The sequence below is a fragment of the Lepisma saccharinum genome, chromosome 23 (assembly GCF_977018435.1).
Source record: "Lepisma saccharinum chromosome 23, izLepSacc3.1, whole genome shotgun sequence".
In the NCBI taxonomy this organism is placed as follows: Eukaryota; Metazoa; Arthropoda; class Insecta; order Zygentoma; family Lepismatidae; genus Lepisma; species Lepisma saccharinum.
The window spans coordinates 43,496,258-43,523,098 of NC_139251.1; the positions used below are offsets into that span (position 1 = coordinate 43,496,258).

At 35.5% G+C, this 26,841-nt stretch overlaps 1 protein-coding gene across 2 annotated transcripts in view; it reads right to left on the reverse strand.

The window, feature by feature from the left end:
• Positions 1-26,841, reverse strand: part of Mvb12 (multivesicular body subunit 12-like Mvb12) — a 55,640-nt gene that overhangs the window by 14,471 nt on the left and 14,328 nt on the right. Inside the window, exons 3-7 of one of the 2 annotated variants that reach the window (XM_083110002.1) lie at positions 23,492-23,687; positions 18,768-18,897; positions 14,071-14,148; positions 8,791-8,990; positions 1,594-1,655 (exon numbers count right to left, since the gene is read on the reverse strand). In XM_083110002.1, the coding sequence (XP_082966128.1) occupies positions 1,594-1,655; positions 8,791-8,990; positions 14,071-14,148; positions 18,768-18,897; positions 23,492-23,687 (666 nt within the window). Of the gene's footprint in view, positions 1-1,593; positions 1,656-8,790; positions 8,991-14,064; positions 14,149-18,767; positions 18,898-23,491; positions 23,688-26,841 lie in introns of both variants that reach the window. The other variant, XM_083110001.1, reaches the window with a different exon arrangement.

Sequence of the window (26,841 nt, forward strand, 5' to 3'; positions counted from 1 at the left end):
TATGTTTTAAGTGAAAAAGTGTGAGATGTACGGACATATAAGAAACGAAAAAATGAGTTTTTTTCTTCTTTCTTCAGTCAGGGCGAGTCAGAGGGGTGCGGCAATACACAATTCCCGTTTGAACGCAGAATACAAAAAACTCATTGTTATTTTAAGTCCATTTTCTGCTATTTGTGTTAAACATGACGATGAAGATGAATAATAAACTGGAAAAATTAATAATGGGACAATACAATGTCAAACCTTATGTTACTATATTTTCTGAGGCTATATTTAATCCAAATTTAAAAAAGAAAAAGAAAAGACTTCATTATTGTAAGTATGGGATGTATTTTTAACCTTACTTTGCAACATCAGAAATTAGGTGACATACGTTAGCTCTTATTGACCAAAACGAGTTGAATCTAAAAGTTGAGATTTTTACTGTCAGTTAGGTTCATGCAGGGCTTCCTTTATGCCAAATTTCAGAATTTTTAAAGGGGACCCATCCGAGATATTTAACCCCAAAAACTGTCAAAATTCAATGTATGGCCATGTTTGAGCCCATGCTGTAAAAAAGGGGTGCATTTCTAAGCACTGATATTTTATGTACAGACATAGGTCTACACATGAAAAAAAAATCAAGCCTTAGACTATAACCTTTCATTAAAAAAATTGGGGTTAAAAATCCAATTTTTTAACTATTGTTACCCCATTTTCCACCATAATTTTCGTACTTACGGTGCAATTTTAAGCAAAATATACTTGAATATCATAGGAAGTATACTTCATTAGCTACAAAAAGAATTTTGTTTCAGGTTTTTAGCTCTAATGGTTTTTGAGATATTAAGGTTTCTGTATACTGCTACATGAGCAAAAAAAAAAAGCCATACACCATGTTGGAAAAATGGCTGCTCAGGAGAATTAAAGACAATAAATGTTTCTGAACATTGGTTTTGATATCTAGAAACATGTACAAACCTATGTTCTAAAAATGAAATTTTTCTAAAATGGCAACATACCAAGAAAAGAGGTTTTGTGTTTTGGAATATGCGAGATGTTTATCTCTTATTGCAGTGCAGCGTGCATTCAGAAGAAAGTTCAGGAAAGAACCACCATCTACGCATCAATGCTTCTCTGATGACAATTGACAGGGGATTGCTAAAAATTATATGGGTGGAACTCGACTACTGCCTGGATGTGTGTCGTGTGGCCAGAGGGGCGCACATAGAACATTTGTAGAATGTGAGGAAAACTTGGTGAGTTTACAGTTATTTTCATGTATGATTCATATCTGTATGTACAATACAGTGTTTTGAAATTGAATGAATCATTCATAGTAGCCCTGTATTATAAACGTTCAAAACCATGAAGGGAATTATGAATATTATGGGATCACAATATTTATCATGTCAGCAATATATATATAATGATCTGATATTTATTCTGTTTTTTTTTTATTGTGCACACAATATTTCCTTCTCACGGAGGGTCCCAAAATGTATAAAGTCAGCAAGTACCCCATATAAAAAGGGAATGTATAATAATAATAAAAACTAATCTCAAACAAAACCCTCCAAAAGTGAATGGATTATCAATTTACAATTTACTTACCAAATTCCCAGCAGCACCATTTCGAAGTTTGGGATTTATTATAAAGGGTACTCCTTCAAGTCCTGCAACAAAATATACACAAATAAAAAATATAGTTTGAGTGTAATAAAAAAATAATAAACTCAGTGAAACATTAATAAGAAAAATGTAAAAATTAAGAACCACAGGATATTAATTGAATTTTGAATTTGAATTTAAAATTTTGGGAGCGTCAGCACTTAGGCTATTTTGCTCCCGTCACATTATATGGGGGCCAGCCCCTTACCATTACAAATAACAACTCTAACGTTGCATAACTAAAAAATTTAAAATGTTCTGACTGCTGTTAAAAGCTGAGGCTGTAAAGGGGCACTCAGCACACATAAGGACAAAAAAACAGGACAATACAAACAAAATTATACTGGCCATGGGGCCAGTCGCCAGAGCCTCGTTAGTCTTCAGTCCAGGGTGCACTAATGTGGAAGTGAGGTTGACATTTGGGTGTACTATGTGGAAGCTCACCCCTTACACCCCCCACAGGATATTAAAACAAGCATGGAAAATAATTTGGATATTTAGAGAACTAAAAAAAAAAAAAATTAATATTGCATGTACAAAATTTTATTAATACAGTAACACCTTGTTAATCCAGACCCCGATATACCGGACAGGTAAAAGGCAAAAGGGGAAAAAAGGGGGAAAAAATGAAAAACAGAATGCAAGGTTTTAAATGTGGCTAGAAGTCAACAATCGCATTCGTCATATTGCTCCGTAACAGCTAAGAATACATACATCCAACGTCCATGGGAGAACTTCCCAAAGAAAAGGTAGTCAACCACTGATGAAATTCTGTTTCCCGCAGACTTTCGGGAAGAAGCCACATTGACACAGGAATACCCTCGGCATATTCTCGTAAAACTCTGGTCACTATAATATGTGGCCGTACAAGTGTATTTAGGCGTATGCCCTTTAAATACACCATAATAAACGTGTTTTGTTGCTATAAACGGAGTTTTAATGCACTTTCTACTGTTCTTTTACGTTATTTCAGTTAATCCGGACTTTCGTTAAACCGGTCAACTTATTCTCCCATTAGTCCGGATTAACGAGGTTTTACTGTAACTATGGAGGCGTACTATTACACCTCGCAATGTCCTTAAGGAATACCCGATTCATGGGTATATACTAGCATTTAGCTGCTACAGCTTTGACTCATACAGATTATTAAAAATTGTTCAGAATATTAATATATACGCATTCCACTACAATTCTACACAAAATTTTACAAGAGTTTTGCTGCAAAATATTAAAAGAATTATAAAGTAGCTTATTTCAATAACAAAATCAATTTTTTCATACAACAAAGCCGCTAGATACATGAAAATTTTAAATCTGCATAATTTCCAGATTGATTAAGTTTTTGCAAAATCGTGGTGTGGCATTTTTGAGGTTCCTGCAAACTGCTCAAAACTTTGGAAAGTGTTGGTGAGTAAATTACAACCTATACTTTCAGATACTGATACCATTAATATCTGCCAATTCTCATGCATTGGCTTCGGTATCAGTTCAGGTCTAATATAAAAAAAATCCAGCACAGCACAACTCCATTTAGGCTGAATGGTGTCTTATTGTGTGTTTTTGTACTTTAATAGAGATAACTAATATATAGGGACCTCGATTTTTTTGGTGTTATTTTCCCCCCAAATTTGAATTTTCATTTTAGCATACTTTTCTGCCAAATATACCTTCATTGTTCTTTAAACCAGGGATGACAATAAAATCCGAATAGAAGAGATTTGTAGAAAATCCATAGTGAAATATTAACATGACAAAACAACATCTGGATAGCCCGTAAAATGGATAAAAGATAAAAATGACAAGATAATGCACACAATTTGCTGATGAAAGAATTAAGAAAGATTACCAAATTAAACTGTCAAATAGATTTGATGTTTTGCAGGATTTAAATGATGATGAACATACGTAATGCAATAGAATCAGCAGCTAAAGAAAGTATAGGATACCATAAACCAAGAAAAAGTAAGCCATGGTTTGATAATGAATGTGATAATCTAATAGAAATAAGGAATCAGGCTAGACTTAGTTGGTTAAATAACTCTGATGATACAAATCTAAGCAATTATAATAGAATAAAGCGAGAAGTTAACCGCACGTTTAGAAGTAAAAAAAAGAGATTACTTGAAAAGCAAAATTAACGAAATTGAAACAAACAGCAAGAATAAAAATATCAGAGATTTATATAAAGGTGTAAATGAGTTTAGAAAGGGGTGGCAACCTAAAGTAAATTTGATAAAAGATAAAGACGGTGATTTTCTAGCTGACCCAAGCGATATTCTAAATAGATGGAAGAACTACTTTAATGACCTTTTAAATGTCCATAAATCAGAAGTAAATGAACTCCACACAGCAGAACCTTTAGTTCCAGAAATTAACTTGACTGAAGTTAAAGATGCTATTAAAAGGCTAAAGAATAACAAAGCACCTGGCATTGATTTAATACCAGCTGAGTTAATTAAATATGGTGGAAATTCATTAATATGTCAAATTCATAAATTAATTTGTTTAATATGGAATAAAGAAGAAATCCCTCAACAGTGGAAAGAATCCATAATTATTCCTGTGTTTAAAAAAGGTGATAAAATTAACTGTAATAATTACCGTGGAATTTCTCTACTCTCAACAACATATAAAATATTATCTAACATTCTTTTAAAAAGACTAACCCCATATGGTAATGAAATTATAGGTGATTATCAATGTGGATTTAAACGTAACAGATCAACTACAGATCAAATTTTTCACATCAGACAGAAACTTGAAAAAAAGTGAGAATATAATCAAAATGTCCATCAGATATTCATTGATTTAAAAAAAGCATATGATTCAGTAAAAAGAGATAAATTGTATAATATATTAGTCGAGTTTGGAATACCTAAGAAGCTTGTTAGTATGATAAAAGTATACACCAGTGAAGCAGAAAGTACAATTCGTGTGGGTATTAATGTGTCAGACAAATTTTCAATCCATGATGGGTTAAAACAAGGAGATGCATTATCTTCATTGCTCTTTAATTTTGCCTTAGAATATGCTGTTACTGCTAAAGAGATAGGTTTGGAAGTTAACAAAGAGAAAACTAAATATATGCTTACAGGCCGAAACCAAGTGTTAGGTAATAATCAAAATCTAATTATTGATAACAACTCGTTTGAACCAGTTTCAAAATTCAAATACTTAGGAGTAATATTAACAAATGAAAATTATATTAAAGAGAAGTAGGCTTAATTCAGGAAATGCATGTTACTTCTCTCTTCATAAACTTTTGTCTTCTCGTTTAATATCTAAGAAACTAAAAGTTATAATATACAAAACCGTAATTTTACCTGTAGTATTATATGGATGTGAAACTTGGTCCCTTACATTGAAAGAGGAACATAAATTGAGAGTATTTGAAAATAAGATCCTTAGGAAAATATTGGGACCTAAAAGGGATGAGGAGACAGGTGAGTGGAGAAGGTTACATAATTTAGAACTACATAATTTGTATTCATGTCCAGATATTATTAGAATAATTAAATCAAGAAGACTGAGATGGGCAGGCCATGTGGCACGAATGGGAGAGGAAAGAGGAGTTTACAGGATTCTTGTTGGGAAACCTGATGGTAAGAGACCTATAGGAAGGCCAAGACGAAGATGCAGGGACAACGTTGAGATGGACCTAAAGGAAATCGGTAGGGATGGAAAACAGTATATAGAACTTGCTCAAGATAGGGAAAGATGGATGGCCTGTGTTGCTGCAGCCATGAACCTTCGGGTTTAAGAAGGCTAGAGAGTTAGTTAGTTAAGATAATGCACACATTACACATTCAGATATCCAGACATTTCAGATGATCCGAATATCCAGACAGAAAATTATCCAATATTTGGGGAAAATGTTATCCAGATTTGGTCATCCCAACTTTAAACAAGTGTTTCAATTTGTAGGTCACATGGCCTACACACATGTTCGTACCAGTTCCATACCTTGGAAATTATTTTTGAGCAAGTTATTTTCCATTATCTCTAAGGCCAATACTCTTACCAATTCCCGATATCGATACTTGAAAATTGCAATAATAAAAATTTGTTCAAACTATTGATCAATATTGGTGTGTAAATATTCTTCTCCAATTATATGTATCAATTTACCAAGAAATTTGCTTTAGAATTTTCAAGAATTACATCAGAATATCAAAATATATGTTATATAATTACAAAATGCAGTAGTTCTTGCAAAATTCTTAGTTTATAAGAATGTAAGAAGGTGTATGATAAATTCACCCACAAAATATGCCCATGTTACAGGATATCATTAGAAATGTGTATGTGTGTTCGTGAACATATGTTAAAGAATTTTTATAGTAAGAGGAGTTTGCTTTTACACAGATTGGTATAAAAGCAATTTCATCTTAGCAAATATTTTTGTTGTGTTAATGTTCAAGTATGGTTTGAATGTTGTTGCAAGAAACACATCAGTATTACTTAACTATCACTTTAAAATGATTGGAGAGATATTATAATATATGCATAACACAAATTTAAAGGCTTGAGCTATTCCTTATATACAGAGTGTCCCAAAATAATGTTTACACTCTTTGAACTTTAATAACAGAGAAACTATTAAAGATGAATTGAATGGACCTATTGCATTTGAAGCTGCAATGTCAATGTTGAGCAGGTGTGAGAGCATATAGGCATGCCTTCCTTTGTTTTTAGTCCAGCCACAGCCTGTCAAGCGGTAGTCATTAGTGTACAGAAAATGGCAGAGGTGAGAAATTTTTCTTTCAAGAAATGTAAGAAGAGTCTAATATCCATCCAGATCTTCTAATTGAACACAGTTAAATTACTACTTGTGGGGAACTGTGATGAATGCTGTGTACGCCACAAAGCCAGAGATACCGAGTGACGTGGGACATGCAATTGAAACAACCTACGCTTCCCTTCCTGCAGAAACCGTATCTGCTGTTTATCGATCTGTTCAGATTGCACATAATGTATTACTGACAATGGTGGTCATTTTAAACATCTATAACTTTAAGGTATGTGACAATCTACCACGTTAACATGTATAATAATAATAATAATAATTGGCAAATTATTGGGTGGACTTGAGCTCCACGTGCTCATGTTGAATTCGCTCCAATAGCAAATTTAACACATATGGACGGGTTAAAGTTACAGTGGTGTAAGTCACTTTTCTTTTTTAAAAAAAGAGTCTGACTCACAGCACTTTGCTGATCAACACAACAGCTGTTTCCTTTATCACTAGACCTTAAACTGTCATCTGTTGCCAGTTGAATGAATCTATGACTTACTTCACATTTTCTGTTAACAGACTGACTTATTTCGATCTGGTTTCTGTGTCTAAGTCTTTTTTTTTTTTTTTTTTCAAAGTGACTTACACCACTGTAACTTAACCCGTCCATATGCAGTTTGTAGAGATATTCCAGCATGCATTTTCTAACCTGATTTTAAACAATTTAGCAATATGCATTGTTGGGAGTCCAACAATGCTTGCATGTTAACTGTTTCCATAGAGCATTTCTTCAAAAGAAATTTAAATACGGTAGACCTTGACTCACAGTAACAGAACGGCTTTTGCAACTTCAAGCTTGAATCAAAGTAAGCTTCATGTGTGTTACCTTTTCCCCTCTCAAGACTGTATTCACGATTTCAAGCTCATTCTCATACGGAAACCGACATTATGTGTCGTTGTCAATAGCTGATCATCATCAATAAATTTTATTACACTTACAGCTTTACATTTGGCTGTTTATGCCAAGCATACATTTTGAATACATAAAGAAACACATTTGGTATAAATTTCTACACGTAAAGTTTAATATACTCTTAAATAACTTGTTTGTATATAACTACATTTACTCATTCGTTTAAATATTTCTATTTCATATTAGATTGTCTCAAAAAGCAAATATAATGTATCCAATACTTATATCTGGTGTGCTCAATAATGAAGTAAAATTTATTGGAAAAGGCACATTAACTTTTGATAATGTTTTGTACAAAATCTTTAATTTCTCTGCATGCATAAGACCTTCCAAAATAATTTGATGAGCATCACCTCTTGAATTACCACAAACACCACTAGGAGATTTTAAAATATTTATTTTAAACACATGATGATAAGTTTGCTTGTGACCATTTTTAGTCTATTAAAATGATTGTGTTATAAATTATAAAACCAAGGTTTTTCCTAGCGTGTTCAGCATAAGGTCAATACCTTTCGCCAACATTTTCTAATGAACTCTTACACGAAATTTGCCAATTTTCCAAGATTTTCTTCTTAACCCTTGGCAAAAGATCCATGAAGTGCAGTGGTAACTGGATTGTCGCTCTCCTCAATAGTTGATAGTAGTCTGTTGTCTGATCTTTCAACTATGATTATAGCGTCATGAGAAAATATGAAAATTCCAAAATAACATTACAGTACCATGCAAGTTTGTAAGATCTACAAGATCTTAAACTGATCTCTCTAGCTGCCCATATCTAGTCATACGTGGATATTGAAGTCTCTTCAGAGACCGCGGAGATAAACTAGAGTCTGTGGAGATTTCGGTGGGAATGGATCAGGGGATATTTGACCATCGATTGGTCTTCTCGGAACTGAAGTTTCTGGAATCTTTCTGAGTCATTTACGGTGGTCGCCATAATAACCGGTGTGCAATCACAGCGCAGAATGGTTGTTTTGACAAAATCCTACTGGCTGCTTTCTGGAGGGGGAATTTTAACGTTGTAGGCTCTTGCAAAACTGGTGGCCTAATTGGCAGTTTGACTGCATGTTCCTTTGCAGGTAAATGCAGCAACACAGGGTCACAGCCATAAAAGCGGTTCCCGTGCTGGATATAAGGGTGGCACAGAAATAGGTAGCAGAACCTCATCTTTATTAAGACACCCAGTAACGTAAGCTAGCGAGGGGGGGCTAGAAACCAGCGAGTTATGAGTAACTTCATCACAATGTCAAGCATGTGTGGCCAGTTTCAGCACCATCTTTCATAAATTGCTAAGTAAATAAATCACTCTTTAAACTAGTTATGTAAACTTGTGTTCTTGCCGATAGCGAAAGCAGCAACGTGGCAGTCTACATTTCAATGGATCGCTCAGTATCTCATTATGAGACAATCGCCCACATAAATACTATACCTTGGAAAGAAGCCAACGTCCCATACACATTGTTTGACTCGACAGGAACTGCTGGGGCAGGAGGTTTAGGTGCAGGACGAGCTGGCCTTCTTGGAGCCTTCTCTGGAGTCAGCAATGGATACATTGCACCGTTTGTTGTGGCACCGTTTGATGTGGTGCCCGCATCAAAGGATCCTCTAAATGGGCTATCCGGTGTCAAGCTATTTAAAATAAAAATTTTAATTAATATTACTGCCAAATAAGGGTGTCCACTCTAGGACCCTGACAATAAGTATAATTCTCGGTTTTCAAGGTGAGCTTTCCAAAATTCAAAGGTACCTATTGAACCTTACGTATAACTGCCTCTCATCACCCACACACTCACAAAAATATATTAAAAAAATAAAGGATCTGTGTGAATCCAATCCTATCCAAAAATTCTAATTCAATTTAATTAAATGGTATATACATATGTAATTTAAAATGTGGAGTTTATATATGCCATTTCACATACTCAGACTAGAAATACATCTACAAACAAAGGTCACAAATGTTACGGGATATACTAATCTACGAAAATTTGTTAATTGTATAAGGGCCGGTTTTTCAATGTCCGTTTAATCTTTCTGTTAACTAACTGCCAGTTGAAGATAACAGCCAGTCTTAACCAGCACAAAGTTTTTAAATGTGAAAGTAATTGCCAGTTAACTAACCCATAGTTCGTTCTCCAAAACAGTGTGTTGGCAATTCTGAAGCACGGAAATTACAGGAAATCAACCTGCGCGCCATCTGTTAGTATAGTTTCAAACCACTTCAACTGGCACACAGCCTGGCATTTAAATATAGAACTACAAGCACGCCATGCTCGAAAGAACGTTATTGCATTGGAAGTGATTAGAACAATGGCTGCGTATCCATTCTGTATGCTTACGAAATAAATTAATGAAAGCCAGCACTACAGATTTGGCTTTCCTCTAATAAAGGTCAATTCCACGTTGGAGAAATGCTGTTATGAGACGCAAGCGCAGATACTTTCTTGTAGAAGAAGCGTGAAGAAGAACTCTAAAAACATTGATAATACCTGTCTGTCGATATAAACACATGTAAATATTGTACATTTTACTGCATGCTTTGTACCTCTCTATGCATGTTTGTTGAGTGAAAAAAGAACATGTTAATAGTAAGCATACTTTGTAGGTCAAGTTCTAAAAATATGAAGATACGAGCAAAAATAATTTTAAAATTTACTGTAATATTTCTCCGACAAGATCATTCAACCATAAAGCATGAATTGAAGGCAACACACGTAAATAATTGACAGGAAAGAAAAAAAAGATCCATGACCAGGACTTGAACTTGTATTACAAAACACAACATGCTCCGGAAGGTGGTCCTGCTAACCACTGCACCAAATTACAGTTTGGAGATTGTCCCGCCTGGTAGACAGGATATTCTGGTTACAAATTCTCCAACATGACCTCGCCAAGCGAATTCTAGCAACTACGCTGCTTAATTTCCATATTTGCATGGACATTGGTTTCTGCCAAACAAAACAAGTCTCCTTCTGTACCAATTTAACATTTTTATGTATCACATATTGTATAATCTGATAGTAAAGTTCCGAGTGTGGAACTTCGAAAGCTGCATGAGGCATCCATGTTGCTTCGTAACTTCCAGTTAGGCTGGTAACTGCAAGAAGGAGTAACAGTAAAGATAATCGCCATCAGAGTTCCAGTTACGAACTAACTGTACATTGAAAAACAGAAATTTTCACAAACTTCCAGTTACGTGCTAACATGAACCTTAACTGAACATTGAAAAACCAGCCCTAAGAATTTGAAACTCAAATCTACCTAAACACAGGTTGGAACCAAACTCTGTCCACAAACTTTCACTGGTTGTTCAAGGATGTTGGCTGAGTATTCAGACATGGTACCTTATTACTAGACCTCGGATTTTAGGTTTTTAACCAATCTTTGCTTTACAGGTATGTAAGAAATAATAAGTTATGTCAGAGTTTTGTTAAAAAAACACAACTGATGAAGTTTTATAGGGCCTAAAAAAACTATTTTGCTTGTTAGAACCTATTTTAGGTTTATGCACCTAAATCAAGCTTTTTTTAGGTTTTTATATTTTTTTAAAGGTTTTACAAAATTTTTATGTCACACAGAGGCATTTGCTTTGTTTGGTCATGAAAAAATTCAATGACGCACGTGTTTGAAAACTCTGTGTCGATTTCCCTTCCTCGAAGTCCATGGTGATTTTTAAAAGCTGTAAACAAAGCAAAATGTCTGGTGCCACTGTTACCTGTACGATCCAAAGTCGTCCGATCTGTGTAGTCTTGCTCACTTTCACATCACTTCGGTGCTTTGTGGCATTCATGCCTTGCAAACTAACATTTCAGCATTGAAGGGTACACCAGTGACTAGGTTTTTGTTGAAATATTATTTTCAGCATATAAGATGATCCTTACAGACAAAATTGCTAAGTTTGACTGTGGATAACATTAAAAAAAATGTTGCCTATCTATACGGCGAAGAGTGGATTTTAATATCAAATTGCCAATGGTAAGTTCTGGCAAGGTTAGGAAACACACGTAACGTTATGCAAGATAGTGTGTATTTCAGGATATAGGTGTCCCATTTTCATTGCCGGTGACTATACTTAATCACCATTTTTCAGGAATTTTGAACTAGTTTAAGTTTTTTTGAACCTACTTAATGATTTTTCGAGCCTAACTTAAGATTTTTAGGACCTATTTTATGATTTTTACAACCTATTTTAATGCTTTTAGAACCTATTTTAGGATTTTTAGAACCTATTTTAGAAACCTAAAAGCACACTTTCTAGAACCTAAAAATCTGAAGCAATTGGATTAATTTCATTTGTTCAAACTCTAACTTTGTGTATGATTACATGGAATTTGTTTAGTTTCTCGAGCTAAATAAACTACCTTTGCATATGTTTACTCGGTGCAGTACCATTTGACTGACTGCCATGGTATTTGCTTAGTGTACGACACTCCCATGGATATGTGTCAATCTCCTGGAATGCTAGAGCATGTGCAACAGTCCATACTATGTTTGTTGTGACAATGGCAGTCGACATTTTGAACAGCTTCTTGAAAGAAACAGTACAGTTATTTAACGAACACGTACGAGTTTTGTCCTAGGTTTGTTTCTTTACTCATTGTTATTGTTGTACTGCTATTCATGATATTACAGATGGTGATGAGTGGTTGATTAATTTTTCTTTGTAATCTATCATGGTCCAAAGGACAGGCATAATACATGTATAACACATCAATATCACATTAGTATGCGGTACTGGGGACAATGGGTTCCTCATATCAAAACACTTAGCCAATATCCCTGAACATGTTAAAGTGTGTCCGTAGTTTGGTTCCACCATGTACATATATCCCACCACAACATGGCAGCAATTAACATAACATTTCTTCAAAACTGCACATATTTCAATCCTGTATTTTCTGTTCATAAGTATACATATGAAGATACGACGTACTTGAATTACTTGTTTGCATAAAATTTTGTGTTTCCAAGTTGCGAATTGGATATGCTGCACCCTCAGTGAATAAGGCAGTGAGCCTTCAAAATTGATCTGGGAAAAAAATTTCCAATTCGCAATACAAAATATTTTTTTAACAAAAAGGTTTCTTTTTGTTCTAGGTAGAGGCTAAGTTGGTATAGGAGGCGCTCCAATTGCTGAAACTGAAAATGGCATCAGTGTGTTTTATGGTATCATGAGACCAAGTCACCGATCACTGTACAGCTCAATTTTAGGATGAAATATGGACGACCAGCACCTGATTACAAAACACTGTTGCACAGTATGGCAAGTTTAAGAGACCGGAAGTGTGCCTTTCCATCCATGAACAGGGTGACCATCCATCTGTAAAGAGTGTGTTCAGGCTGTGCAGCAAGCATTTGAACAAAGCCCTTCCAAGTCTCAACAAATGGCGATTTGGTCTCCTGATACCATAAAACACAATGAGCTTTCTCCTGTACTGATGCCATTTTCGGTTCCAGCAATTGCAGCGCCTCCTATAACAACTCAGCCTCTACCTAGAAAAAAGAATGAAAGAAAAAACTTTACGAGATTCTCTGTTGCCACAAGCCTTGTGGTTGTAACTGTAAAAAATTCTTTATAATGTTTGACAGACTTTATGGCCTCCCTGTATAACACCGTCCCTACGGGTGAGCTTCTTCACCAGGGTGATTTTCATGTTGTATTCCACAGTTGTGTATTATTAGAACAAAGAATTGAGTGCAAAAATGCAAGAAACACACAAATGATGATCAAAAACAAACAAACAAAAAAAATGCATAGCTTCATATGTGGTACCATGGAATCAAATTGGACTACAGGGATGAAAATTTAACTCTACCGAATATGGACTGAGAAATGCCCAATATTGTCAATCCACAATTATGAGCAAACATTAGAGGGAAAATACAGAAATGGGAGTTGTGTAAAGACAATTCCTTTTATATTTAAGCCTGGGGTCTAAATGAACGGACGGTACCACACACAGGTTAAAATATGTATTGCATAGATAATCATGCCTTTACCAAAAAAGAAAATGGAGATTGGTGCCTGAATTATTTTTAGTTTTGTCTACCCCTGGGGTAGACATATCCTCATAGGGTGGTATTTTGTTGTGCTTCCCCCAAATTTGGTCCAGCCAGCATCCATAAGGCTGGAAGATTTTCTAGAAGCAAAAATATGGTAATTCTTTCCAAAATCTAGAAACACTGCTGCTGGTACACATTGTTGTTATCCCCCTTCCAAAAAATATCAGCCTACTTTCAGTGAAACTTTGCATAGTTGTAGGAATGTGCAGTTACGGCACCACTGGGTTGTAATGATTCCATTGAAAGTCAATGAGTTTGTTACAACCCAGAAGTGTCCATATCTGTACCACTGCTACTATATTTTTCATTCACTTTGGTCTATTGTGGTGGCCACAGGGGTGTGCCAAATACTAATTCTGTACTGAAATTTTGATTTTCTTCTTCTTCTTTCTTTAACTGTCATTGACAGGTAAAATGTATAAATTTCACCTCAGCTACAAAGCCCTGTCTTTCCGGGGTAAAAAATACAATCTCTCTGTGACAATTAGTTCTCTAGCTACGATTTGTTTCTTACATTGTGAAAAACAAGAGCTTGAAAAGACATGTCCGGAGAGGGTTTACACCATAAAAAGGCCTAATGTCCTGAAAGTTTAGTTTCAAATATCATAATTAAGTAAATTTTGAATGTGTCTCCCCTTACCTGTACCTGGGTTCAGCGGAAGCTGGCGAGTTCCTCTTGCTTGCTAGACCAGTCTTAAAACAAAGAGTCAGTCCGTTTATTTCCCTGAAAAGGAGGTCATTTTGTGAGTACGCTGCATTTACATTGTAGAAAAATACTCTTTCTACAGGGTGTTCCATATTGTACCCAGAAAATCTCCCATGCTTAGGCAACTGCAATGTTACGATAACACTGGCCACGAATCGCAGCAGTGGAGGCGTTCATTTCAACATGTTCCATACCGTAGAATGCATCTCCTGAATGGAACTTGTTCGGATGAATGCTCACTGCTGTAATTTATGTCTGAACCACGAAACGATTCATGGAAAACTGATTGCAAACCTCCTCAATATACATGGCTGTGTTCAGACAGGATTATGAACAAAACTTGGAAAATACAATATGACCCACTCTGTATACAGGGTGGCTACTCTAGGATAATGATAAAATTCAAGTATAATTCCCGGTTTTCAAGGTGAACTTTCCAAAAATTCAAGGTACAAGCACAAGTTTTCTCTATTCTCATCCAATTCAATTAAAACACACACACACACATATATATATATATATATATATATATATATATATATAAATCAAAGAAGGTAAAAGGAAACACTCACCGGACAGTAGAAAAATTCAAAATTTTCGCTAATTTCATAGCATCATCGGTGTGAGAAGAAATAGACGGAACCGGAAGTTGGGGCACTGCAGAGTTGCCAGGTCCCCATCGAAGAAGAAGCGGTGCGTAGAACGAAAAAAACACTGTTTCGTCACCAGGCTCGTCGTAAACTGTGAGTGTGTAGGAAGAGTTGGGAGGGCGGGAGGGACGGGATGGTTTGGGGGGAAGGTGGGTGAGGGATGGACATTACTGGGTGGCCTTGTTCAGGCCAGGTGGGGTGGTTGCACTCATGGCCGATATATAGGCCCTTTCCCATCTTTTGCGAACAGAGGTGTTGGCTGGTTTGGGTAGGAGATGGATGATCGCTACCCGGAAGCAGTCGTTGAAACTGATGTTGTGGAGGAGCGGTGGACAACCACACACCTGGACTTCACTGTCGCCGTCCACACCAACCACCACAACATCAGTTTCAACGACTGCTTCCGGGTAGCGATCATCCATCTCCTACCCAAACCAGCCAACACCTCTGTTCGCAAAAGATGGGAAAGGGCCTATATATCGGCCATGAGTGCAACCACCCCACCTGGCCTGAACAAGGCCACCCAGTAATGTCCATCCCTCACCCACCTTCCCCCCAAACCATCCCGTCCCTCCTGCCCTCCCAACTCTTCCTACACACTCACAGTTTACGACGAGCCTGGTGACGAAACAGTGTTTTTTTCGTTCTACGCACCGCTTCTTCTTCGATGGGGACCTGGCAACTCTGCAGTGCCCCAACTTCCGGTTCTGTCTATTTCTTCTCACACCGATGATGCTATGAAATTAGCGAAAATTTTGAATTTTTCTATAGTCCGGTGAGTGTTTCCTTTTACCTTCTTTGATTTTTACTTAGCCCTTTTGGCCCTCCTTGCTTTTATCCATTATACATATATATATATATATTTAAAATATTTCATTTAAGGTGTGGAGTTGCCATTTCACATACTCAAACTCGAAATACATCTACAAATACCAGTCCCAAATGTTACTGGATATCAGTGGCGTATACTGGGTTAAGAACCTGGGCTATCGCACCATATCATAGTGTTCGAATGCAGAAAAATTTGCTGGTGGGGGTGTTTTTGTTTTTTTAATTCATTTGGGGTGGCGGGTTGAAGTGCTGTGAGTGTGATTAAAAATATATACCTCATAAATAAAACATGGAAATATACACTGTCAGCAAGGAAAGGAGTTCAAGAATTTCATTCTTATTTGCATAAATGAGAGGCCCATATTGTGAAATACGTATTATGTAGGCCTATATACGAGAATAAAAGTAAAATTTCAACCTACCTATTTTCACGATTTTATGTTCGGGTACTTCTTGTTGGCACAGTGGTAACGTCGTTGCCTTGAAAGTAAGGGGTCCTGGGTTCGATACATGGTGGTTTAGATACCACTTTAACTGCAGGTCCGATCCCTTTTAGCTTATCTGTTCATAAAGTGGACATACAAGAAAAATCCACGATTTGGAGCTTATCGTTATTCGTAAGCCGAAAAGACAGCTTGTTAATTATGTCCCTCATTTCAGTTCACTACACAACACACAGCACATATCATTCACAAAAATACAATCCACTCACTACTGTATTCACACGCTGCCTCTAAATAAATTCCACACACCAAGACCACTCGACGCGATCTAGACTAGAACTGGTCCTTGTCATTTCGGTAAACCATTCCCGCTCAGCCAACAATTTTCTACTCCCCACTGTATCTAGTTGTTTGAAGGTCCACGACCTCTTTTTCAACTCCTCTGCAAGCGTTCTTGTCCCTGCCACGTGACACTTTCCCCTTTGGTTGGAAAAATTGGTTTGCAACATTGACCCAGACTGTTGAGGAAGTTCAGAGGGTTTTTTTCCCTGCCATATGCAACCCTATTCTCTCTCCTGTAACAGTATGACTCCACAATTCCCCGATCCTGGGGAAATTACATGGTGGGAAAAATTGGTTTGCAACACTGATCGGAGCCCTGTCAAGCTTACCCGTCACCCCCGTGGAGTTGCCCACCAGCTGGGCCAGCCATCTCGCAAATTCAAAGAAAGCGGGCAATGTTTCCAACTTCTAAAAAATCAGGTTAATCTTCTTATTGAAATCAACAATTTTATGCACATTTTCTGGTAGATATTTTTTCTGTATTTTATTCCCTGAGTCTGGGCTTTGCAGATAGCCTAGATAGGCCCAAATATACGCCTCTGCTGGATATACTAATTTACAAAAAATTGTTAATTGTACAAGAACTTGAAACTCAAATTTACATAATCAGCTTCAAGATATCATATCTTGCAATAATCGTCTGTCCGTCATAGATTGCTCTGCAAATGACACTAACAAAGCAAATGGATTGAGAGAATTTTGTTATATCTTTCACGCAGCTTTGTTTTTCTTTATCAATAAAAATAAAAGCTAGCCTGTGATAAACTTGTCCCATGGCATTTATAAATAAAAACAATGGGATTTGGATTAATAAAAGTTGGAATTTTTCACGTCTATGGAGAAATTCACGTAGAATTCATGCACAATTCCCGGAGCCAACAATTCACACCTAATTCCTGGTGAGTAGCCACCCTGGAATAATATCCACATATGCATACAGACAGTGAAAAAGTGTGAATTTACACTTACAAAGAATAAGGTGGTTTGGACATGCACATAGAAGGACTGATTAAAGATTAGTACAGGCATGCATATTTCGATTTTGACAAAAAAACGAAATTTGAAAAAAAAAACACTGTAGTGTTAATTTTTCATGTTTTTGAACGGTGTGAGATGCATTTTGTGACCATGTTTTGTCACGAAATAATGCGAAATGAACTGCAAAAAGCGAAATTAACTCTTAAACACGAAATTTAGGGTTTATTCACTGATGCGGCACCTTCTGAGGTCTGAATTATCCTGAGAGTTATGCAATTCCCGGAAAATTGATTAATTCTGCTGTTAATGTTGGAGAAACAAAAATTGACTCCTTTACACAGAAATAAACTTAATACTCGGATAACTACATAACTGGGCTATTAGAAGTGAAATGTTAATTCTGTGGAATAAGTGTAGTTTTTAAATCAAATTTAGGATTATATTCACAATTTTAAAACCAAAATGTCTTTTTATATACCACTTTTCACCGCTATAACACCAATATTTTATTTTATTTACCACTTTTGAACCTGAAATTGACTCAGTTTTTATACCGAAATTTTGCTTTTTTATTTACCAAAAATATGTGCCTCTAAAGATTAGTAAAATAAAACAGTAAATGGAAACCACTCGGAACAAATGAAAGAAATGATGGGAAGATGAAATACTAAAAGATTTGAAAGTAAAAAAATGGACAAAGAACATCCAGGACAGTAAAAGATGGAGAAATATTGTTGAGAAGGCCAAAACATTCAATATATGAAGTTACAGTGGCTCAAGAAGAAGTACTAATGCACCACTTCTCGAGGATTATATCAATTTTGAATTCTTGATGCACCACAGTGCATATTTATGTTGGATAAAGCATTTCACACAATGACATCATGACTGGCTTGATATCACATAACAAGTACTGACACTGCTCAGTAATATTAATACCATCTACCGATGTATAGAACAACTTTTTGAGTTTCTTGTTAAATTGAGACTATCTCTATCCTATTACAATAGGTTCCGTCTTTATACCATTAAAATAGACAATAGATGCATAGAAACAGACAGACAAAATAGACAATAAGATAAACACACATCATCCTTATCTGGCATTCGAAGCTACAACCTCTAACTTTGTAGTATGTTATGCCAACCACTCTGACACAGAGACAGGTCATTTACCTGTTGTGTTCGAAATAAATAAATATTGATATTGACTGTGTGACGTGATGTAAATGTGTCACAAAAAGTAGTACAGTGCTTTAAATGTAATTCAGATGCTTTTTACTATACAGGATAAATATAAAGTCCATGATAAATTTTACAATGAAAGACAAACAAACCTTTCACAAACTTTATAATTAACCTGTATTTACTGCTATAATTCTATGAAACATACCCTGCTAGACAAAAGCCAAGAGGGGCTTTTTTCATCCGACTTAGAACAATGACATCTGTCACAGCTGACTTTGCATTGTTTCGATTGGCTAGCCTGAAACAAAGTTGTCGTTTTCGCCAAGCTTTCTGTTCTGTAAAGGTAGAGCAAAAAAGATACAATGTTTGCATTGAGTTTAGAGCAACACTGCCACTTACATTAATTATGAGGTAAGATTACATGAGACTTACACACACAAGGCAATGAATACATGGAAAACAAAAACTTTTTTATTTGCTACATAAATATGGCTGAGCCAATACCACTCTAGCCAGATAACCGACGCCAATATTCTTACCAATACTTCAAAAATAAAACAATTTAAAGTTCTTCAGAATATTTATAAATTTTACGATACAGTGTATAATTGTAACTATAACATATCAATCTACCAAATAGTGTTCTTGTATGTACGCATTGCTTGCATTGTAGAATTATTTTCTTGTAGTTTACGGTTATTACAAGCATAAGAAAACAGTTTTTCGTTGTGACGTTTCAGGAGAACACATGCTCCCTTCATCAGACATTTATTTTTATTTTGGCTAAAGATACAGTTATAACAATGGTTAGCAATTTTTTAAACAAAAATAATCCCTTAAATAATGGATGTTGTCAATGTTACATTGTTGTAATATAGCAACCTAACTGTGAAAAGAAGCAGTCTGATTTATTTTTATTTGAGATAAAAATTTTTGATCACATTATTTCTTATTTAAAATTATGAATCCCAAATATCATCAGGTAATTCAAAGTCATCATTGTTTTCACAAAGTTTCTTGATGTTTTCTGTTACATTACATTTTAAAGATGGTGGCTTACTCCATTTGTGAAAAAGAAATCTCCATTCTGGATCTATGTTACCATTTTCATTATTTAATTTATTCCATTGTTCTTCTGCAATGAACGAAGCTTCCCAGACATTCAACTCTATGTTTCCTGTCAATCTTTTTAAAATCCTTCTCTTTTTAATCAAATGTTTGTCTTTGATGATGTGAGCTGACAAACTTGTTCTTGGGTTTAGATTTATAATGTCCAAATCATGTTCGTGCCATCTTATTGCCATTTTCCTTGCTGTTTGTCCTACATAATCCTTTGAACATGAACAACTTATATTATATATTCCTGTGGTTTCCACATCTGGTAGAGAGTTTCTCATTTTGAATTCATTAAATGTACATTCCAAACTTCTTGGTGTTCTAAAAACAATCTTGAAATTAAATCTTCTAAAATTTTTTGCAATTTTATGTGAGAATCCCTTGCGGAATGGAATGCACACAAATTTATTTTCAACAGATTTTTCAACTTTGTCTGTATTTCTCTTTTCCTTTAGTTTTCTTGTGACTTGTTTTTTGATTTGGTTTATTCTGTTGGTGTGAAAGCCATTTTCTTTTGCTATATTAAAAAGCCTTTCTTCTTAATTATTGATATCCTTATTATTAGAACATAGTTTTTGTGCTCTCAGGAAAAAAATTGAAAATATATTATCTATTGTTATACGAGAATGTTCTGAATTGGCATGGATGTATTTTTCCCCTGCTATTTTTTTCCTATGGACTGACGTTTGAATTGTTGTATCAGTTGTCTTAATTTTCAGATCAAGGAAAGAAATTACATTGTTATTCATGGGTTCGCAAGTGAATTTTATGCGACGATGTGATTCATTTAACAATTTAAATACGTCCATGATGGTGTTCTAATTTTTAGCAATAATTAGCACATCATCTACATATCTGATGTAGAGTATGATATCCACACCTAGCTGATTAACAATTGGAGATTCTATGTAATGAAGGAAAATGCTGGAGATGATTCCGGATACTGGGTTTCCCATTGATAAGACCATTACTTTGCTGATAGATTTTGCCATCAAATATAAAGTAATTGTAATTTGCACATACAGTAAACCATCAAACCATTTCCCATGATTCTACTGGGTTAACCTTCATCTCAATAAGCCATCTGTGTAATGCATCTGTGGCACCTTCTATTGGGACACTAGGATATAAATTTTCAACATCAAAACTTGCAATACGATACTCATTATTCCAAACAATATTTTGTAGTTTCTGTTTCACTTCATATGCATTTTTAACACTGAATAGTGTTTGTTGTTTAATTATAGCAAGCCTTTCAACTAAATATTTGGATAGTTTGTACGCAGAATGTATGAAAGTTGCAATGATGGGTCTATTGGAGTTCCCGGTTTGTGAGTTTTTGGTAGTCCAAAGGTAATCGGCAGGGTTGAATTTTTGACAATGAGTTTTATCTTCATTTCTCTTGGTATCATGATACTGCTTTCAATTACTTTCTAAACCTCATTTATTACTTTAGCTATAGGGTTTTGAGAGCTTTCTGTTAAATTGTTTACTTTGAAACATTCTTCCATTTTTTCTTTATAGTCCATAATTTGGATAAGGACAGGTTTATTTTCCTCGTCCGATTTTATTAAGAAAGTGTCGTTTTCTCTCAACCAGATCTTGAAACTATGAACTTTTTTCCCCAACCTTATATGCTCTTTCTCTCGTTCTGTGTATTTTGGACCTCTGTTATTTCTTCTGTTGTATTCAAAACTTAACCGTTCATCAAGAGCATCATGTGTGAGACTTCGTAATTTTCTCTTTTCCTCCTCATCATCTAAGAAATTCAGTGCTTTCTCTATTGAAATCACAAAATCTTCCTTGTGTATATAAGCACTACCAACTGAAAATTTCATTCCGAATTGAAAAATTTCTATATACTCATCAGGTACTTCAATGTCCGTAAGATTTATAAATAATCTGTTGTCAATGTTCTTAGTTTCTAGTTTACCAGTGACATCAACTGTTTCCCTTCTTTCATTGTTGTTGTATATAGCTTGTTCCTCCTGAATTAGCTGGTAGAATTTCCTATCAAGTCTCCTTTCTGAAAACTTGCTGTAGTGTTCTACAACTTGTTGTGTAGCTCTCTTTACTTTATCCCATATGAGTGGATGCAAAGAATTTGACAATGTTATGTGGAGATCATATGTCTTTCGAGAAAGGATGTCCAATTCTGAGCACGAGTCCCTAATTAGTCATTAACATTTGTATCTTTCCTTTAAATTCACTGGTGTAGGTATTAAGAGGGAGGGAGCGTGTGTTCTCCTGAAACGTCACAACGAAAAACAGTTTTGTTACGCTTGTAATAACCGTAAACTACAAGAAAATAATCAATCTGCCAAAGATTGTGCTTTTTAAAAAATATTCATAAATTTACGTAGCAATAATTTAATCACAAAATCAATTTCTCCCTAAAATTAAATATTAGTGGTGATGTCAACAGCAGACAACTGAGCACGATTGAGTCCAAACAAAGATAATGTGTGGTTTTGGCCTATTCTCTAGCATTGGTGCAAGGGGTAGCTTTAAGGATTGTGACAGCAGTTACGAAACAAAATTGTGATGTTTATCGCACATCCATGTAAAGATGAGATTTTGGAGAATATGTCGATACGTTACGCATACGTTACAGAGCAATAGGTAAAGAATACCTGGAATAAGGTAATCACACAATTTTAATGAAAATCCAGCTATTCTGCTTCCGAACACAGCTGAAGCTCAACATATAGACAATGAGTGTCCCTGTCGATGGGGATGATGGGAGTCAGAAGTCTCACATGAATGCAGAGGTGCCATGTGATATTTGTGAATGATTGGAAACCTTTTAATAGTCGACTCATTTTTAATAAGGATTTAAGAGAATCATCCACACACTGAATGATATTGACTGACATAGGCATAAGACTAAATAAGTAATACTGATAATCTTACAAACGTGCAGAAGTCTACCATTCCTTTTTAAGTAAATGAATATCAAGAAAAAAATTCATGTAATTGGTTTTATAATGTAAACGTTTTAGGTACACACTTTTCTTTTCAATGTGAGATTGAGATTGATTTACTTTATTTTACTTCACTTTTTGTGCCACTTCTGGCTAATTTGCGAAGATGGGGATGAGTGATGATATAATAAAATTGATGAATGGACACTCACAAACATCCATGCCCAGACCGGAATTCGAACCCGGGATCTTTTCAATGTAAAACACCATTAAACTCACCTAGTGACAGATTAATTAAGTACATGAACGGACTGTTGCAGGCAGTGGAGATGAAATTTTTAAGGAGTATTGTATATTGGGGACGACTACAAGGGATAGAATAAGGAATAAGGAGATCCGACAGACTGTGGGTGTGGTGAAGCTTGAGGACAGGATAGATCAGGCACAGAGGAGATGGTTCAGACACGTGAAGAGGATGGATGAAGAAAGACTACCAGTAAGAGCTTCCAATGCACAAGGAGTGGGAATAAGGCCAAGGGGGAGACCAAGATGTCAGTGGAAAGAGCAAATATTGGAGAGTGTTAGGAGAAGAGGACAAGAAAGAACACCATGGAAAGGGAGGAGTGGTGGAAGACCAGGAAAAATGGAGAGGCTTGACTTCTATGCCGACCTAGCCAGAGGCAGGAAACGGCCAAGGATGATGATGAATGGACTGTTAATGTTCCTCATATGATTCCTGCTCAACAAATTCCAAGACTTAAGTTCATGTTAATGCCACTAATATGATAATGCCACTAGATCATAAACAGAAGTTAAGTGCTTTCTTTTACAACATTTAGTATGTATATATACTAACTATTCCATTATTTTGTACAAAGCACGAACTTACCTGAATCTGTTGTCCGTGACAATAGTGAAAATCCTTCCGGGGGAAGTTCCTTATCATTAATTATTACAATACTTTCTACTATGTAATCTGCTAATCCTTCTGTTTTGGATAGACACAAGTAACGTGTTATCTTACGGCCAAAGAAGCCATCCTTCCACAAGTCTGCATCTGAATCTTGGTCATGTGTTCGAGATACCTGTGAAGAACAGTGTTTGGATATACTTTTATAACACTATTAACCAGTAATATGTTAAAGGTATGTACCACATGTTATCAGTGGCATGCCAAAGGGGGGGGGGGGGGGTCTGTGGGGGTCATAACTCCCCTCTTTGGCCCTGCATCCCTAAAAGTGCCAATAGGGCAATTCATGTATTTAAACATGGGCGTAAGAAGGTCACTATAACTTAGCAAACACCACACTTAGAATCGCACTTAATCAACTTAGAATATTCACTTCATGTGTAAACTGAATAGAAATTAACTGTTAAAAAGATGTACCAGGAATGAGTTTTTATGTAATACAGGGTCAGTACAAATGATTGGAGCAGTTTCATGAGTTTGCTGTAGCTATAATATTTGACATATTGCCATGAAATTTTACAGTAATATAGAAAACCTCAAAAAAGGTTCTTCTCTTGCAGACGTGTTTTGGATTTCTGTCGGGAGAACGCAGCACTGAGCAGTGAGTAAAGATGGCGACAGGTGCTGAGAAAGCTTATGCTGTGCTGGAATTTCATGCATATCAGTTGGTCAAAACAGTGCAACGACACTTTAGAACAAAGTTCAAGAAAGATGCACAACAAGTTTTCACAAAAGCCATGATCTTGTTGCGTTTGTGTACCAAACTCCTTGCGAACCATTTCATCAGGGGGCGTGAGGGCTTGTACCAATTGTAAGCGGTAAGGCTTCTGTTGCAATCGTTTCTGCAGAATCTTCCAAATGGTTGGTTGTGGAATGTTCAACTCTCTGCTTGCTTGAACTGTTGAACTTTGTTCTAAAGTGTCATTGCAATGTTTTGACCGACTGATATGCATGAAATTCCAGCACAGCATAAGCTTTCCCAGCACCTGTCACCATCTTTCCTCACTGCTCAGTGCTGCGCTCTCCTGACAGAAATCCGAAACATGCCTGCAAGAGAAGAAAACTTTTTGAATTTTTCTACATTACTGTAAAATTTCATGACAATATGTCAAATATTATAGCTACCGCAAACTCATGAAACTGCTCCAATTATTTGTAATAACCCTATATTTGGCACGAATTGACTTATGGTTAACAAATATAACATATTAATTTAAAAAAATCTTAATTGTAATAATAATAATACATAATTGCAGCCAAATTTAGTAACAGTATCTGTATTGATCCTAATATCTACCAGCCACAATCCAAAAATTGCAAAAGAAAGCAGGAAATACCAATATCCACTTACTGTAGTAGATTTCTACATGAAAATAGTTCAAAACATGACATACTCCTAGAGTACGTAATATACAATTTCTATTATAACTATCAGTAACACATCAAATTGAAGTATAGTTTGTCCACAACAAATTTCTTGTTTGTCCCTTTTCTTAGTCAAAAACCTACTTTTAGGGCACTACTACCTTGATTTTGACAGAAACAGTCAATTTCCCTGACTTTTCCAGAAAAAGGAGATACCCTGACTGTTCCAAGATCTCCAGACTGGTAGATACCTTGATGATAAGTACCCCCTTCCCCTTTTGAAAATCCTGGGCATGCCACTGTTATAAATCGACACTTTGCTTTTACTAGGGCTGAGCCGACAGCACCTTGAACCGATACCAATTCTGGTGCCGATACTCTCACCGATAACGATACTTGAAAGCAAAATTTGTTCAAAATGTTGATCAATATTGGTGTGTAAATATTCTTCTTCAATTATATGCATTAATTTACGAAGAAACTGATTTAGAATATTCAAGAATTACATCAGAACATTAAAATAGATGTTATGTAGTCACAAAATACAGTTTCTCATGCAAAATGGGTGCAAAGTAGAGTTGGAACTAGTCGGAAAAAAACTGAGTTTTTTTGCGTGGCTTTTTTCACAAAAGTGTCTCAAGTCAATAAAAATACAGGAGTTGTCTAATGGCAAAAACAAGAATGAAGAAAAGGGCTATAACCAAAACGAAGAAAGAGGATGGAAGGAGTATCACAATCGCAGTCAACAATATTGTTCTTGTTAAAAACCACGAAAAGAGCAGCTTCCTTAATAAGAAAACTCACAAATTTCTGGATTTATGGTTAGGTCCTTAGTTAGTTAAAAATGTTAAGAACAATTATGTGGAACTTATATCTCTAGATGGGAAGAAATCAGCAAATAAGCAAAATTTGTCTAATGTAAAGAAGTTTAATTGTTCAGCCGACAGGAAAACAGAGTTGCTTAAATTTGCCCAAATAATTCTTGAATGTAGTTAGGTTAAGGTAACTACGGACACTTATACAATGAAAATTTTTGGATATTTGCATAGTCAATAATATTGTTTATTCATTTAATGTACTGAATGCATGCAACTAAAACAAAATGAAGAATATGTCAGTCAAGTTTGATTCACAGAGTTCATAGTGAACTGAATTAATATTGTTTGAAAAAAAGTAATTTATGTTGTAATTTAAAAATGTTCATAAGTTTGGAACTAAATATGGTAAAATTTTCGATATTTACAGAACTGAAATAAATCGAAAATTTTCACCCGGAAGGGGTGCGTATTGTGACTGACCCAAAGATGTTCATTTATTTCATTTATTATGTTTTGTTTAATTTTGTGCTTAATACACACGATGATATATCTATGTTATCAATTTCAGTTTTGTTATATTTTGGAAAACGTTGTTGCATTAATATGATGTATAATTAATTATAATCACATTCTTCATAATGTAAAATTACGATGTATACATTTCTATATACATTTTTGACCATAGCAACGAAAAAGAAACAAAACACAGTAGATCAATAAGTGATAAAATATATGGAAATTTTAAATAGTGACGTCCGAGTTTCATTGAAGTTATCAAAATCCTAATTGCTATTTCGTAAAGTGAATACCAGTGGCGATGCTACATAAAGGGCAACTAGGGCACTGCCCCACAACAATTTTAACATAAAAAGTTCATCTGAAGAGACGATCGGTATATACGCGTAAATATTTTTTTTGTTTTTTCCCTCAACCCCTACGTTGCTGCAACCAGACTTACAGGGTATGCACCCCGTGCGAGGTTAATATATTTCTCCGTCCTGTTGGAGAGAGTCCAATCTCAGCTCTGCCCGGAGACATGACGTCACTGACTGATCCAAACATTTACAGCATAGGCAAGGGACGGTC